The sequence below is a fragment of the Gracilinanus agilis genome, chromosome 2 (genome assembly GCF_016433145.1).
Source record: "Gracilinanus agilis isolate LMUSP501 chromosome 2, AgileGrace, whole genome shotgun sequence".
Taxonomy (NCBI): domain Eukaryota; kingdom Metazoa; phylum Chordata; class Mammalia; order Didelphimorphia; family Didelphidae; genus Gracilinanus; species Gracilinanus agilis.
Window position 1 is genome coordinate 390,125,062 of NC_058131.1, and position 14,971 is coordinate 390,140,032.

General features: G+C 41.1%; 1 protein-coding gene across 1 annotated transcript in view; it reads left to right on the forward strand.

The window, feature by feature from the left end:
* Positions 1 to 14,631, forward strand: part of FAT2 (FAT atypical cadherin 2) — a 49,939-nt gene extending 35,308 nt beyond the window's left edge. The window contains exons 7-9 of the mRNA XM_044659858.1: positions 2,117 to 2,395; positions 7,576 to 7,786; positions 10,520 to 14,631. Of these exons, the coding sequence (XP_044515793.1) occupies positions 2,117 to 2,395; positions 7,576 to 7,786; positions 10,520 to 14,631 (4,602 nt within the window). The remainder of the gene's footprint in view (positions 1 to 2,116; positions 2,396 to 7,575; positions 7,787 to 10,519) is intronic.
* The last annotated feature ends 340 nt before the right edge of the window (positions 14,632 to 14,971 follow it).

Genomic DNA, 14,971 nt, shown 5'->3' on the forward strand with positions numbered 1-14,971 from the left:
ACTCCTGATCTTATTGGGAAGGCTTCTAATTTATCCCCATTGCATATGATGTTTGTTGATGGTTTTAGGTATATACTGTTTATTATTTTTAGGAAAGGTCCTTCTATTCCTATACTTTTCAGTGTTTTCAATAGGAATGGATGCTGTATTTTGTCAAAGGCTTTTCTAGCATCTATTGAGGTAATCATGTGATTTTTGTTTGTTAGACTGTTGATATGGTCAATTATGTGGATGGTTTTCCTAATGTTGAACCAACCTTGCATTCCTGGTATAAATCCCACCTGATCATGGTGGATGATCTTCTTAATTACTTGCTGGAGTCTCTTTAAGATTTTTGCATCTATAAGAGTCAGTTTTTAATTCAGCTTAAGATATCCTATATCAAGATAAGTTTAAGATGGGTATATAATTTAAATATAAAGTGATATTATAAGTAAATTAGGTGAACATGAAATAGGATAACTGTCAGATCTATGGGAAAGGAAAGAATTTAAGACCATGCAAGAGACAGAGAACATTACAAGATGTAAAATGAATAATTTTTATTACATTAAATTAAAAAGTTTGTACAGTCAATGCAACCAAAATTAGAAGGGGAGCGACAAACCGGGAAAAAATTTTATAAACAAAATTCTCTGACAAAGGTCTAATTTCTCAAGTACACAAAGAACTAAGTCAAATTTATAAGAAATCAAATCATTCCCCAATTGACAAATGGTCAAACTATCAATAATCATATGAAAAAATGTTCTAAATCCCTCCTGATCAGAGAAATGCAGATCAAAATAACTCTGAGGTACCGCCTTGCACTTAGCAGAGTGGCCAAATATGACAATAAATGAAAATAATAAAAGTTGGAGGGGAAGTGGCAAATTTGGGACACTAATGCATTGCTGGTGGAGTTGTGAATTGATCCAACCATTCTGGAGGGCAATTTGAAATTATGCCCAAAGAGTTTTAAAAGATTGCCTGAATATCAATAATATGGAAATAGGTTTTGGTCAATGACACATGTAAAATCCAGTGGAATTGCTTGTCAGCTATGGGAGTGGGTGGAGGGAGGGGAGGGAAAGAACATGAATCTTGTAACCATGTAAAAATACCCTAAATTAATTAATTAAATAAAATGGTCCAAATTAAAAAAAAAAAGAATGCCTGCCCTTTGATCTAGTCATACCACTGCTGGGTTTATATCCCAAAGAGATAAAAAAAACTGGCAAGGACCTGTTTATACAAAAATATTTATAGCTGTGCTATTTGTGGTAGCAAAAAATTAGAAAATGAGGGGGTGTCCCTCGATTGGGGAATAGCTGAACAAATTGTGGTATATGATGGTGATGGAATACTGTTGTGCTATAAGGAATGATGAATTGATGGATTGCTATAAGAACTGTAAGGACCTACCTGAACTGATATGCAGTGAAATAAGCAGAACCAGGCAAACATTATACACAGTAACTGAAACATTGTGGGACAATCAAATGTAACTGACTTTGCTACTAATAGCAATGCAATAATCCAGGACAATTCTGAGGGACTTCTGAGAAAGAAAGCTATCCACATCCAGAGAAAGAACTGTGGGAGCAGAAACACAAAAGAAAACATATGATTTATCACTTGCTTATATGGATATATGATTTGGGGTTTTGGTTTTGAAGGATTACTCTTTTACAAAAATGAATAATATAGAAAGAATTCGGGTGATTTTATATAATCTATATCTATCTATTTCTACATCTCCATCTCTCTCTCTATATATATGTATAACCCAGTGGAATTGCTTGTCAACTCCAGGGCGGGAGAGGTATGAGGGGAGGGAGAAAATATGAATCATGTAACCATGGGAAAAAATTTAAAAATAAAATCAATTCAACTTAAGGAAGAACTTTACAACAGAGCCTCTGAACAGTGAAATGGGCTCCCTTGATAGGTAGTGAATTATCCACCTTTGAAAGTTTTCAGGCAGAGGTGAGATGGTCAGCCTACCAGGGAGGTTGTAGGGAAATTCCTGCATTGTTTGGGAGGTTGGGCTAGAGAATGTGTAAAGTCTCTTTTGGCACCTAAGATTCTATAATGAGTATTTGTCTCTATTTCTTACCCTCTCCCAATTTTCCAGGTTTTTATACAGCTGATCATTATCAACCAGCACCGACCCCAGTTCTTGGAAGCTCAATATGAGGTGAAGGTACCCCAAGGCACTCCCCCGGGGCTAGAGCTCCTCAGAGTCCAGGCCACAGACCAGGACAAGGGCAAGAATCTTGTGTACACAATCCAAGGAAGTTTGGATGCCCGCAGTACCAAGCTTTTCCAGCTTGATCCAAATAGCGGCTCTCTGGTAACTGTGGGAAAACTGGACATGGACTCAGGGCTTAGCCGCCACGTCTTGACTGTCATGGTGAGTCCTCTGAGACAAGTAGGCATGCATTTAAGGACATGTTGATTTGAAAGTACAACTAGATGGAGCCTCTTAGAAATTGTTGACCCATGAAGGATGCATTTCCTGATAACAACAGCAATAACTGAATTTTATTTTTTCGAGTATATGTAGAAATAATTTTTGGCAATTGTTTTTCTGACATTCTGCTATTCAGATTCTCTTCATCCTCTCCCTCCCAAAGGCAGCAAATAGTCTGATATAGGTTATATTAGGATGGCAGAAATAATTTTAATAATACTATAAAAATCCTGTATTTACTATATTTCTTTATCCTTTACAAAGTGTCTTCACCTCTATTATCTCATTTAATCTTTATGCTACCTCCATAAGGGAGGAAAAATAGGTGTGATTGTTCTCATTTTAGTAATAAGGACACTGAAGCACAGAAAGGTAAAATCACACTCTAGTGGTGGATCCAGGATGGGAGCTTGGGTCATCTATCCCACAGTTTGCTTCTCTTTCTATACACACTATCTTTCATGTGAATAGTAGAATCCTGAAACAGCTGAGCCCAGAGCCCTAATCCAGGCACAGTTCAAGGCAGTGGGTCTTGGAATGATGATCTTTAATTTTCATAAAAAAATTAATAGAAATAGGTTTTGAGTGATAGTCTATGTATTACCCAGTGGAATTGCTTGTCAGCCACGGGAGGGGGAGGGAAGAGGGGAGGAAGACAACAAGAATCATGTAACTGGGGGTAGCTGGGTGGCTCAGTAGATTAAGAGCCAGGCCCAGAGATGGGAGGTCCTGGGTTCTGATATGGCCTCAAACACTTCCTAGCTGTGTGACCCTGGGCAAGTCACTTAACCCCCATTGCCTAGCCCTTACCACTCTTTGACCTTAGAACCAATACATTGAATCTAAGATGGAAGGTTTTTTTTTTATTAGACATTTATTAATATTTGTTTTTAATCTGTTTACATACTTTATGCCCCTACTTTCCTCTTCACCCCCCGCTCTCCCCCCACCCATGGCCAACGCACATTTCCACTGGTTGTAACATGTGTCTTTGTTCAGGGTCTATTTCCCATTCATGTCCGCCTCAGCCCATGCATTCAAGCAATTGTTTATCTTATATGTTTCCTCTCCTGCAGTCCTTCCTCTGAATGTGGGTAGCATCTTTACCATAAATCCCTCAGAGCTGTCTTGTGTCATTGCAGTGCTGCTGGTACAGGAGCCCATTACATTTGATTTTACCATAGTATATCAGTCTCTGTGTACAATGTTCTTCTGGCTCTGCTCCTTTCGCTCTGCATCACTTCCTGGAGGTCTCTCCAATTTGCATGGAATTCCTCCAGTTTATTATTCTTTTTAGCACAATAGTATTCCATCACCCGCATATACCACAATTTGTTCAGCCATTCCCCAATTGAAGGACATCCCCTCATAAGATGGAAGGTTTTTTTTTTTTAAAAAAAAGGAATCATGTAACTATGGGGAAAATTTTTTAAATAAAACAAATTTTTAAAAATCCCCTCCCAAAAATAAATTAAAAAAATAAAACAATAAATAATAATAGCTTAGTAAACTGAGGATTACTTTATAGACCAGAACAAAAGCCTCCTTAAAAAGTAGGGAAATCTTACCATTTACAAGGATGTACTCTTAAGCAGCTAAATGCTACAGTGGATAGAGCATTAGGCCTGGAGTCAAGAAGACCTGAGTTCAAAATTCAATTTCAGATACTGGCTACGTGATCCTAGGTAAGACACTTAACCTCTGTCTGCCTCTGTTTCCTTGTCTGTAAAATAGGAATAATAATAACATCTACCTTTTTGTTGTGAGGATCAAATGAAATAATATTTACCTACTGTTTTGTAAACCTTAAAGTACTATATAAGTGCTAGCTTTTGTTATTGTCTGAGGTGCAGTGGATAGAGCGCAGGACCTGAAGCAAGACTCATTTTCCTGAGTTTAAATCTGGCCTCAGATTTACTAGCTGTATGATCCTAGGCAAGTCACTAAATCCTGCTTGCCTCAGTTTCCTCATCTATAAAATGAGCTGGAGAAGGAAATGGCCAACCATCCTGTTATCTTTGCTGAGAAAAACCCAAATGAGGTCACGAAGAGTCAGACATGACTGAAAAATGACCAAACAACAACCACAAATTATTATTGTCTACTATTGTTTCTGTCAAATGAAATGGACTCAATATTAGCACACACCACCCCTTGGAACTTTCCACCTTAAAGGGAAGGAAAAAGACAAGAGAGATGTTAGGACAGTGATGGTGAACCTATGGCACGGGTGCCAAAGATGGCACACAGAACACTCTCTATGGGCACGCCTTCCCCCACCTCCCCCAGAGTTTGTTACTAGAAAGGTAGAGGGACTCAGGAGGAAGTGCTCCCCTCCCCCTCTCCACTATGCCTGATGACATTTTTTCACATACTCTGCCCCTCTGCCCAGCAGCCAATGAGAGTACACAGCGGGTAAGGGGGGCGACTCACAGGCTGCAGAGCTGGAGGGGAGCAGAGCACTCGAGCCATTCCCCTCCCCTTCTCTACACTCCCTGAGGACATTCCTCACTTCACCAATCCCTTTGCCCAGCAGCCTAATGGGAGCTCTTTTTTCCTCCCTGTATGTATGTGTGTGGGGCGGGCAGGGTGGACCCAGCATGTGTGTAGGGGTGTGCATGGCACTCCATCTCTAAAAGGTTTACTATCATTGTTCTAGGATGTGGTGATGTTTGCTATCATTTTCTAGATTAAGGACAAATTTTCTAGTGTTTTTTCCAAGTTACAATACTCATAATTTGGGCATGTCACCACAAGGTGGATAGTTATAATTAAATATCATAGTGCATTTTAGCTTTTTAAAATAAAAATTTTTATTTATATTTAAAATTTTTAAATTAAAATTTCTTTCTAAACCCATCAATATTCTCTACAAATAAGTAAACAAGAGAGCATAGAAGCTATGGTGACTAAATATAGATGCCTAACAATCTAGTAGACCAAATGACAATCCCCCTTTGGTTACTTCTTAAGAAATTTTCAGTTGTTTTGGCATTTATTTCCCTAGGAACCAGAAAAAGTTTACTCTAGACTATTTAGGCAGTAGTGGCAACAGTGACTCTACCTTAGACTTTCAATGTCCAGCTTCAAGAATCCCCTAAGGGGCAGCTAGGTAACTCAGTGGCTAGAGAGCCAGACCTAGAGATGAGGGGTCTTGAGTTCAAATGTGACCTCAGACAGTTCCTAGCTGTGTGAACCTGAGCAAGTCACTTAATCCCTATTGCCTAGCCTTTACCATTCTTCTGCCTTCTAAGATGGAGGGTAAGGGTTTAAAAAAAAAGAAAAGAGTTCCCCATGAGCTGTCAGCTCTGATGATTTATTTAGTTGGGGCTCCTCTGGCATCAAAAACATCTACTATATGCCAGATAGAGCCTGTCACACCCCTTATCTCATCTCTTCTAAGCCATGAAGCAGCAGAGTATATGGGAAAGATCATTATTATTCTTCTTCTTTCTTCTTTCTTCTTTCTTCTTTCTTCTTTCTTCTTTCTTCTTTCTTCTTCTTCTTCTTCTTCTTCTTCTTCTTCTTCTTCTTTCTTCTTTCTTCTTTCTTCTTTCTTCTTTCTTCTTCTTTCTTCTTCTTCTTCTTCTCTCTTCCATGCCTCAGGTGTGGAAGACAGTGTGAAGAAAGGCACAGAAATAGAATAAGGCAATATGAAAAGGAGTAGGGATGGTAAATATGGGCAGCTAGGTGGTACAGTGGCTAGAGCATCAGGAAAGCCAGAGTTCAAATGAGGCCCCAAACATTTACTAGCTGTATGTCCCTGGGAAAGTCACTTAACTATATTTACTTCAGTTTCCTCAAACTCTAAAACGAGCTGGAGAAGAAAATGGCAAACCACTCTAGTATCTTTGCCAAGAAAACTCCTATCACAAAAAGTTGGACATGACTGAAGTGACTGAACAACAACAACAAGAATGGTAAATACTAGTTTGACTGGATTACAGAGTGCATGAAGATGAATAGAAAATGAAAGACTAGAAAGGCAAGCTGGATCCAAAATATGGAGGGCCTCAAACATTAGGAAAAGACAATTAGGCAATGGTGAACCACTAAATGTTTCCAAGCACAGAAATTATATGGTCAGAGCAGTGTAGAATAGTGATTAGAGTAAGTTGTGAAGAGATTTTTAAAAAAACCTCTAAGGTACAAATAGGACTTTTGTTACTGACCTTTCAACAGTTATTAATCAATGTTTAATTTAATCCCACTTTTCATTTAGCTGTAATTGCTCAAATTCACTATGTACTTTCTGCTTTGAAGTCTCTTTTGGATGTGTTTACTGCTACCTCAAGAACTCCTTAAGACAACATGGCAGTATCACATACTCTTGCAAGTGGTTTCTATCTAGCCTTTCCCCTCTCTCTAGTAAAATATACATTCATCTCATTTCAGAGGGAAAAGTCCTTTCATTTCTCTGCTTTCCTTTCTTTCTTTTTCATTTTATTTTTTACAAGTTGAACTTGTATATCCTTTTTTTTAAATTTTAATTTTTTTAAAACCCTTACCTTCCGTCTTGGAATCAATACCATGTATTGGTTCCAAGGCAGAAGAGTGGTAAGGGCTAGGCAATGGGGGTTAAGTGACTTGCCCAGGGTCACACAGCTGGGAAGTGTCTGAGGTCAGATTTGAACCTAGGACCTTCTGTCTCTAGGCCTGACTCTCAATCCACTGAGCTACCCAGCTGCCCCCTGTATATCTTTTTTTTTAAAAACATTTTCCCATGTTTACATATTTCATTTTCTTTACCTCCTCTCCTTCCTCCCCCTTCCCAGATCCACTGAGCACTTCCACTGGGTTATATAAATGTTATCACTTATATCTATTTCCATATTGTTCATTTTTGCAATACAGCAATTTTTACAAACAAAAACACCAAGTCATATATCCATATAAACAAATGAGAAGTCATTTGTTTTTCTTCTTTATTTTTTTATATTCTTTATTTCTTTATATTCTTTATCTTCTTTATTTCTTTCTCTTGATGTGGATAGTGTTCTTTCTCATAAGTCCTTTTGGATTGTCTTGTAGTATCTGCTTCCCTTACTTATGGTCCAGCAGAAAGAGATTTTCTCCTTGTCATCTGGTATTAATTGGATCCTCCTTCTTTGGACTTACAGGTTCGGGATCAGGAAATACCTATCAAGAGGAATTTTGTATGGGTGACTATCCAAATAGAAGACTGTAACCTCCACTCGCCTAGTTTCACCCAACTCCACTATGAGACAACTACTTCCATAACAGCCGCCCTGGGCACAGAACTGTTGCAAGTCAGAGCCCTGGATGCAGACCGAGGATTTAATGGCCAAGTTCAGTACTCTCTCCAGGCAGGTGAGCAGCTTAATGGGAGGCTTAAGAGTGATCATGGGGCAGTTAGGTGGCTTGGTGGTTGGAACCAGACCTAGAGATGAGAGGTCCTGGGTTCAAATCTTGTCTCAGACACTTCCTAGATGTATGTCTGTGGGCAAGTCACTTAACCCCCATTGCCTAGCCCTTACTGCTCTTCTGCTTTGGAATTAATATACAATAATGATTTTAAGATGGAAGGAAAGGGTTTTTTTAAAAAGCACTATATAATGCTAGTTGTCATCATCATCATCATCATCATTGTTGTTGTTAATGATGATGATGATGATGATGATGATGAAGATAAAACTGTCCACCCCAGTCTTATCTTCTATTAAATATCTATTAACTAATATTTCGAGTTAGTAATTGATAGGTACATTCCTCTTATCTCTCCACCTAGTCTATGGGTTCCATGGGGGAGGGACTATATCTCATGTGTCTGTTCTCCTCATAGCACTGTGGACATTCTAGGTACTAAAAAAACACCCAAGAGGGCAGGTAGGTGGCTCAGTGGGTAGAGAGCCAGGCCTAGAGGTGGGAAGTCCTGGGTTCAAATCTTGATTTAGATACTTCCTGTGTGACCTGGGGCAAGTCACTTAACCCCAAATGCCCAAGACCCTTACTGCTCTTCTGCCTTAGAACCAATACTTAGTATCAATTCTAAGAAGGAAGCTAAGGGTTTCTTGTTTGTTTGTTTAAGAATAGATGGATTCCTGGAAAACCAGATAAGTTCTTGCTTCAGAATCTCAGACTTGGAAACAAGTCTAGAATTAACTTGAGCTAAAGGGAACCACAGGTACTTGAGCCAGTCAATACATTTCTGAGCCAATAGTAAATGACAGCACCAAGGCAGTCTTTGGAATCAAAAGGAACTTGAATGAATATTCCTATGCCAATAAAAATCACAAATCCTTGAAGTATTAAAGTAAGCATCCACCACCTCTTTGTGGTATGCAGGGGACCCTGAGCTCTTAAAAGCTATGCCAGTGCAACTGAAGGCCTGATAGCTTCCAAAAGGAAGCAAGGCTGTGAGTATGGGCCTGCCGACAGAAAGTGTACCAGTTGTCTGAGGGATAAGGCCAGATAAGTTCAGAGGAGTTATGTGCTGCCTTGATGGAGGTAGAATACCACACTGACAAAGCCACAGAACCACGGACTCTTGAAGTATTTGAAATACAAGTACAAAACACGAATACACACATATACATATTCACATATACACTGGAGCTCTTCCAAAGGCAGGCACCATTGAGGCAGCAGGGTGATGCTGAGAATAGAGCACTGGATCTTGAGGCAGGAAGACCCGAATTCAAACCTGAATTCAGACATTTCTTAGTTGTATGATCCTGGGCAAGTCACTTAACCTTTGTTTGCCTCAGTTTCTTCAGCTGTACATTGGGAATGATAATTGTACCTACCTCTCAAGGTTATTGTGAGGATTAAATGAGATAATATTTGTAAAGCATTTAGCACATTGCCTGGCACATAGTAGGTGCTATATAGACACTTAATCCCTTCTCATTGAAATGCCTTTATTATTGTGATTTTCATGCTAATAAATTCCCTATCTTTTCTGCAAAGATTCATGACATCTCTGGTTCTTCAATATTAATTAACTAATTAATTCAGGACTTTAAATCCCAGCTCCATACAGGGAGTAAAAGTCAGATTCCTTAGGCTAGCATTCAAAGCCCTTGATAGTTCGGTAGCCTTTGACCATTTTCAGCCTGATTTCCTTTTTCTTTTCTTTGTTTACTTTGCTTCCTAGCCAAAGTAAATGATCCTCTGTCCCCAGACATGCTCTGGCCCTTTCCCATTTTCCACCTTTGCTTATGCTGTTACTTATGCTTGGAATGTCCTCCGCCTTCCTCTTCTGTTGGTTACGTCCTCTTTTTTTTTTTTTTTTTTAGCAGTCTTCACATAGTGCTTTGCTTTTTGATCTCTCCAATGCTCTAATCATGTACTGTTCAGCATATGATAGACCCTACCATCTGTGGGCATGATGGATGTCTAGGCTCATGCCTTGCCCCTCTAGCAAGCTTTGTATTTCTCCTAACACTAAGCGTGGGGAGGGGAGGAAGGGAATAAGCATTTATATAGCACCTATTCTATATCAGATGTTGTGCTAAAATGCTTTAAATACTTCATTAGATCCTCACAACATCCTTGGGATGCAGCTGCTGTCATTATTCTCACAGTGAGTGGCCTCACTCAGTGTCCCCAAAACATAATAGATACTTAGCAAACATATGTTAAATTAGATTACACCATATTTTTTTAATGGGTAAAACACATAGGGATCTTAGGGTAGTGGTCTTAGAGAGTAGTTAGAGAGAAGAATTTTCAGATAAATATAATACAAATCAGAATGTGGTAAATGCATTCAAGAAATGTGAAAGGCTTTCTGGAGAGGTCTTGCTTGAGTTGAATTTTGAAAGAAAGATTAGTTGACCCCAGCCAGAGATGATAAGAAAGAGGAAGATATTCTAGGAATATGGAATAGTTTTTTTTTTATCAAAGGTATGGAGGCTGTCAAATGTAGGACATATTTGCAGGGGGAGGGGAAATCTTGGAAGCCTGAAGGAACTGGGAATGATTTGATATTAATTAACCTGGGACTGCTCAATGACCCAGTTTACTTATGGTGTCTTCTGTAAAGAGAAGTCAGGATTTGAAGGCACAGGAAGTTTCATGTGGTCTTATCTTTTATTTCAGGGAACAGTGAAAGTCTCTTCAGCATTGATCCCCACCTGGGAATCATCACAGTGGCTCAAAAACTTGACCTGATGCAGCAAGACCAATACATGCTAACAGCGAGGGCTGAAGACCTAGGGTCCCCTCCACTGCATGATGTGGCTACAGTGACCATTCACATCCATCCCTCTGACCACAGTGCCCCTGTCTTCTCTATGGCGGAGTATTTTGCAGAGATCCCTGAATCGGTCGCCATCGGCTCTCCTCTTCTCTTAGTTTCAGCCTTGAGTACCTCTGAAGTCACCTATGAAATGAGGGAGGGAAACAAGGATGGTGTGTTTTCCATAAACTCCTATTCTGGCCTCATTTCTACCCAGAAGAATCTGGACCATGAGAAGGTCTCTTCTTATCAGCTAAAAGTCCGTGGCAGCAACATGGCAGGGGCCTTTGCTGATGTCATGGTGCTTGTGTACATAATCGATGAGAATGACAATGCTCCCATTTTCATAAATTCTTCTTTTGTAGGCCAGATCAGTGAAGCTGCTCCAATCCACAGCATGGTTCTGGGTGAATACAACCACCCTCTTGTGGTCCGTGCAACTGATGCTGACACAGATGCCAATGCCTTGTTGGTCTATGAGATTTTAGAGCGGGAAGCCTTGAAGTTTTTCAAAATTGATCCCAGCATGGGGACCCTCACTACTGTGATGGAGATGGATTATGAACGCATCCCTTCTTTCAGCTTCAGCATCCATGTCCATGACCAAGGAAGCCCCATTTTATTTGCTTCTAAGCCTGCCAGAGTCACAATCCATGTTAAAGATGTGAACGATTCTCCTCCAGTGTTTTCAGAAGATGTGTATGAAGTGACGGTCTTGTTGCCCATCCATCCAGGGATGGAGCTCCTCCAAGTACAGGCCATTGATGCTGACTCAGTGGTCACTTATAGCATCATTGCTGGAAATGCTGATGATGCTGTCTTCATTCACTCAGGCACTGGCCTCATCTCTGTGGTGGATGTGGCCCTTCTAGGTCATTCTCGTGACTTCACTGTGAAGGCTTTTGATGGCTTACACTACGATACCTCAATGGTGAAAATTAACCTGACTGAAGCTCTTGTTACCACATTAAAATTTGACCAGGATGTCTACACAGTAACTGTGAAAGAGAACTCCTGGGACACACAAGCTTTGATCATCATGGGTGTTCAGGGCAGTCAGCTGAATGATACCCTCTCTTACTCTGTTTTGAATGGAACAGACATGTTCCAAATGATCCAGTCAGTGGGTGTGCTTCAGACAAAGGGTGTGGCATTTGACCGTGAGAAACAAGATGCTTATGAAGTGGCTGTAGAAGTGAGGGATGATCGACACCCTCCAAGGGTGGCCCAAGCTTCAGTTAAGATCTCCATTGAAGATGTCAATGATAACCCCCCGGAGTTCAGGCATTTGCCATATTATACAGCTATTCAAGATGGTACAGAACCAGGAGATGTCCTTTTCCAAGTGTCTGCCACAGACCTGGATATAGGAGCGAATGGGGCCATCACCTATGCATTTGCAGAGGATTATGTGTATTTCTGGATTGATCCCTATCTTGGAGACATTTCACTCAAGAAACCTTTTGATTATAGAGCCTTAAATAAATATATCCTAAGAGTCATTGCTCGGGATGGTGGTAACCCATCCCTACAGGTTGAAGAAAATGTGCTTGTCACAGTGAGGAATAAATCCAACCCACTGTTCCAGAGTCTTCATTATAAAGTCCAAGTACCTGAGAACATCGAACTCTATACTCCTATCCTTCACACCCAAGCTCGGAGCCCAGAGGGACTACGACTGATCTACAACATCATGGAAGAAGAATCCTTGACACTGTTTACTGCAGACTTCAAGACTGGTGTATTGACTGTGACAGGTCCGTTGGACTATGAATCTCAGACCAAGCATATATTTACAGTCAGAGCTACTGATACAGCTCTGGGGTCCTTCTCTGAAGCTACAGTGGAAGTCCAGGTAGAAGATATCAATGATAACCCTCCTGTTTTTTCCCAATTGGTCTACACTGCTTTGGTCTCAGAGGGCTTGCCTGCCCAGACCCCTGTGATCCAACTATTGGCTTCTGACCAGGACTCTGGTAGGAACAAAGATGTCTCTTACTGGATCTTGGAGGATGATTCTGAGGATTCCTCATTCTTCCAGATTGATGAAAGTTCAGGGGAGATGTCCACAACTCAGGAGCTGGATTATGAAACTCAGCAACAGTTCCATGTGAAGGTAAGAGCCGTGGATGATGGGATACCCCCACTCAGCGCAGAAACTCTCGTCATTGTCAATGTGTCAGATGTCAATGACAACCCACCTGCTTTCAGACAACCTCAGTATGAGGCCAATGTAAGTGAGCTGGCAACATGTGGGCAACTGGTGATTAAAGTTCAGGCTCTGGACCCTGACAGTGGGGACACCACCCGACTAGAGTATTTGATTCTCTCAGGCAATGAGGACCGTCACTTTACCATCAACAGCACATCTGGAATTATTTCCATGTTTAACTTCTGTAGGAAGCACCTAGACTCTGCTTACCAACTGAGGGTGGCTGCTTCAGATGGGGTCTTCAGAACTGCTGTGCCAGTGTATATCAACACTACAAATGCCAACAAGTACAGTCCAGAGTTTCGTCAGCATATCTACGAAGTTGAATTAGCAGAAAATGCTGAGATAGGAACTAAGGTGATAGAGCTATTGGCTGTTGACCCAGATGATGGACCCTATGGCACCATAGATTACACCATCATCAACAAACTGGCTAGTGAAAAGTTCTCTATCAACTCCAAGGGCCAGATAGCTACCCTTCAGAAATTAGATAGAGAAAACCCAACAGAAAAACTTATGCCCATTAAGGTCATGGCCCGGGATGGTGGGGGCAAAGTGGCTTTCTGCTCTGTGAAGACAATCCTCACAGATGAAAATGATAACCCACCACAGTTTAAGGCCTCTGAATACACTGTGTCTGTCCAGTCCAATGTCAGCAAGGGCTCCCCAGTCATTCAGGTGCTGGCATATGATGCAGATGAAGGTGCTAATGCAGATGTCACCTATTCGGTGGATTCAGTGGAGGACTTGGCTGATGAAGTCATTGAGGTCAATTCAGCCACTGGTGTAGTCAAGGTCAAAGAGAGCCTGGTTGGACTGGAAAATCAGGCATTTAACTTTAAAATCAAAGCCCAAGATGGTGGACCTCCCCACTGGGATTCTCTTATCCCTGTAAGACTTCAAGTGGTTCCTAATGAAGTAACTTTGCCCAAATTTTCTGAGCCTTCCTATACTTTCTCAGTATCTGAAGATCTTCCTGAGGGATCTGAGGTTGGGCTAGTTAAAGCAATTGCTGAAGATCCCATCATCTATAGTCTGGTGAAAGGTACAACCCCTGAAAGTAATAAAGATGGTGTCTTCTCCTTGGACCAGGAAACAGGAGCTCTAAAGGTGAAGAAGGCTATTGATTATGAGACAACAAAATGGTACCAGATTGATGTGATGGCTAATTGTTCCCACCAGGAGACTGGTTTAATCTCCTTGGTTTCTGTCAACATCCAAGTGAAAGATGTCAATGATAATAAGCCTGTCTTTGAAGCTGATCCATACAAGGCTTTCCTTACAGAGAATATGCCAGTGGGAACCACAGTCATCCAGGTTACTGCCAATGACCAAGATACGGGTGTCAATGGTGAGGTTACATATAGCCTGGCTCTTGAACAGGGAAATGCTGCTGCTGAACTCTTTGCCATCAACAGTGAGAATGGCTGGATCACTACACTCCGTGAACTTGACTGTGAAGTACAAGAAACCTATAGCTTTTATGTGGTTGCCTCAGATCATGGTCGGACTATTCAGCTGTCATCCAAAGCCCTGGTGGAAGTCACCATTACGGATGAGAATGACAATGCCCCTCAGTTTGCCTCCGAGGTCTACAGAGGGTCAGTGATCGAGAATGGTGAACCTGGAGAACATGTGGCCACCCTAAGGACTCTTGATGCAGATATTTCAGAGCAGAACAGACAGGTCACCTGTTACATCACAGGTAAGGTCATCAGACCTGACTTTGGAATCAAGCGGCCAGGTCGAGAGAGAGCCTAGGGTTAGGAGGCAGATGATCTGGGTTCTAGTCTTGTTATTGCTACTACTTCATCATGGGATATGGGGTGTGGAAAGTCTCTGAGCCTCAGTTTCTTCCCCTATAAAATAGGATAATGATCTTTGCTCTGGCCACCTCATAGGTGTATAATGGAGGATCTAATAAGAAAGTGGGGACAGCTAGGTGGCACAGTGGATAGAGTGCTGAGTTTGGAGTCAGGAAGATTCATCTTACCAAGTTTAAATCTGGCCTCAGACGCTTACTAGCTGTGTGACCCTGGGTAAGTCACTTAGCCCTCTTGGCCTCAGTATCCTCATCTTTAAAATGAGCTGGATTAGGAAA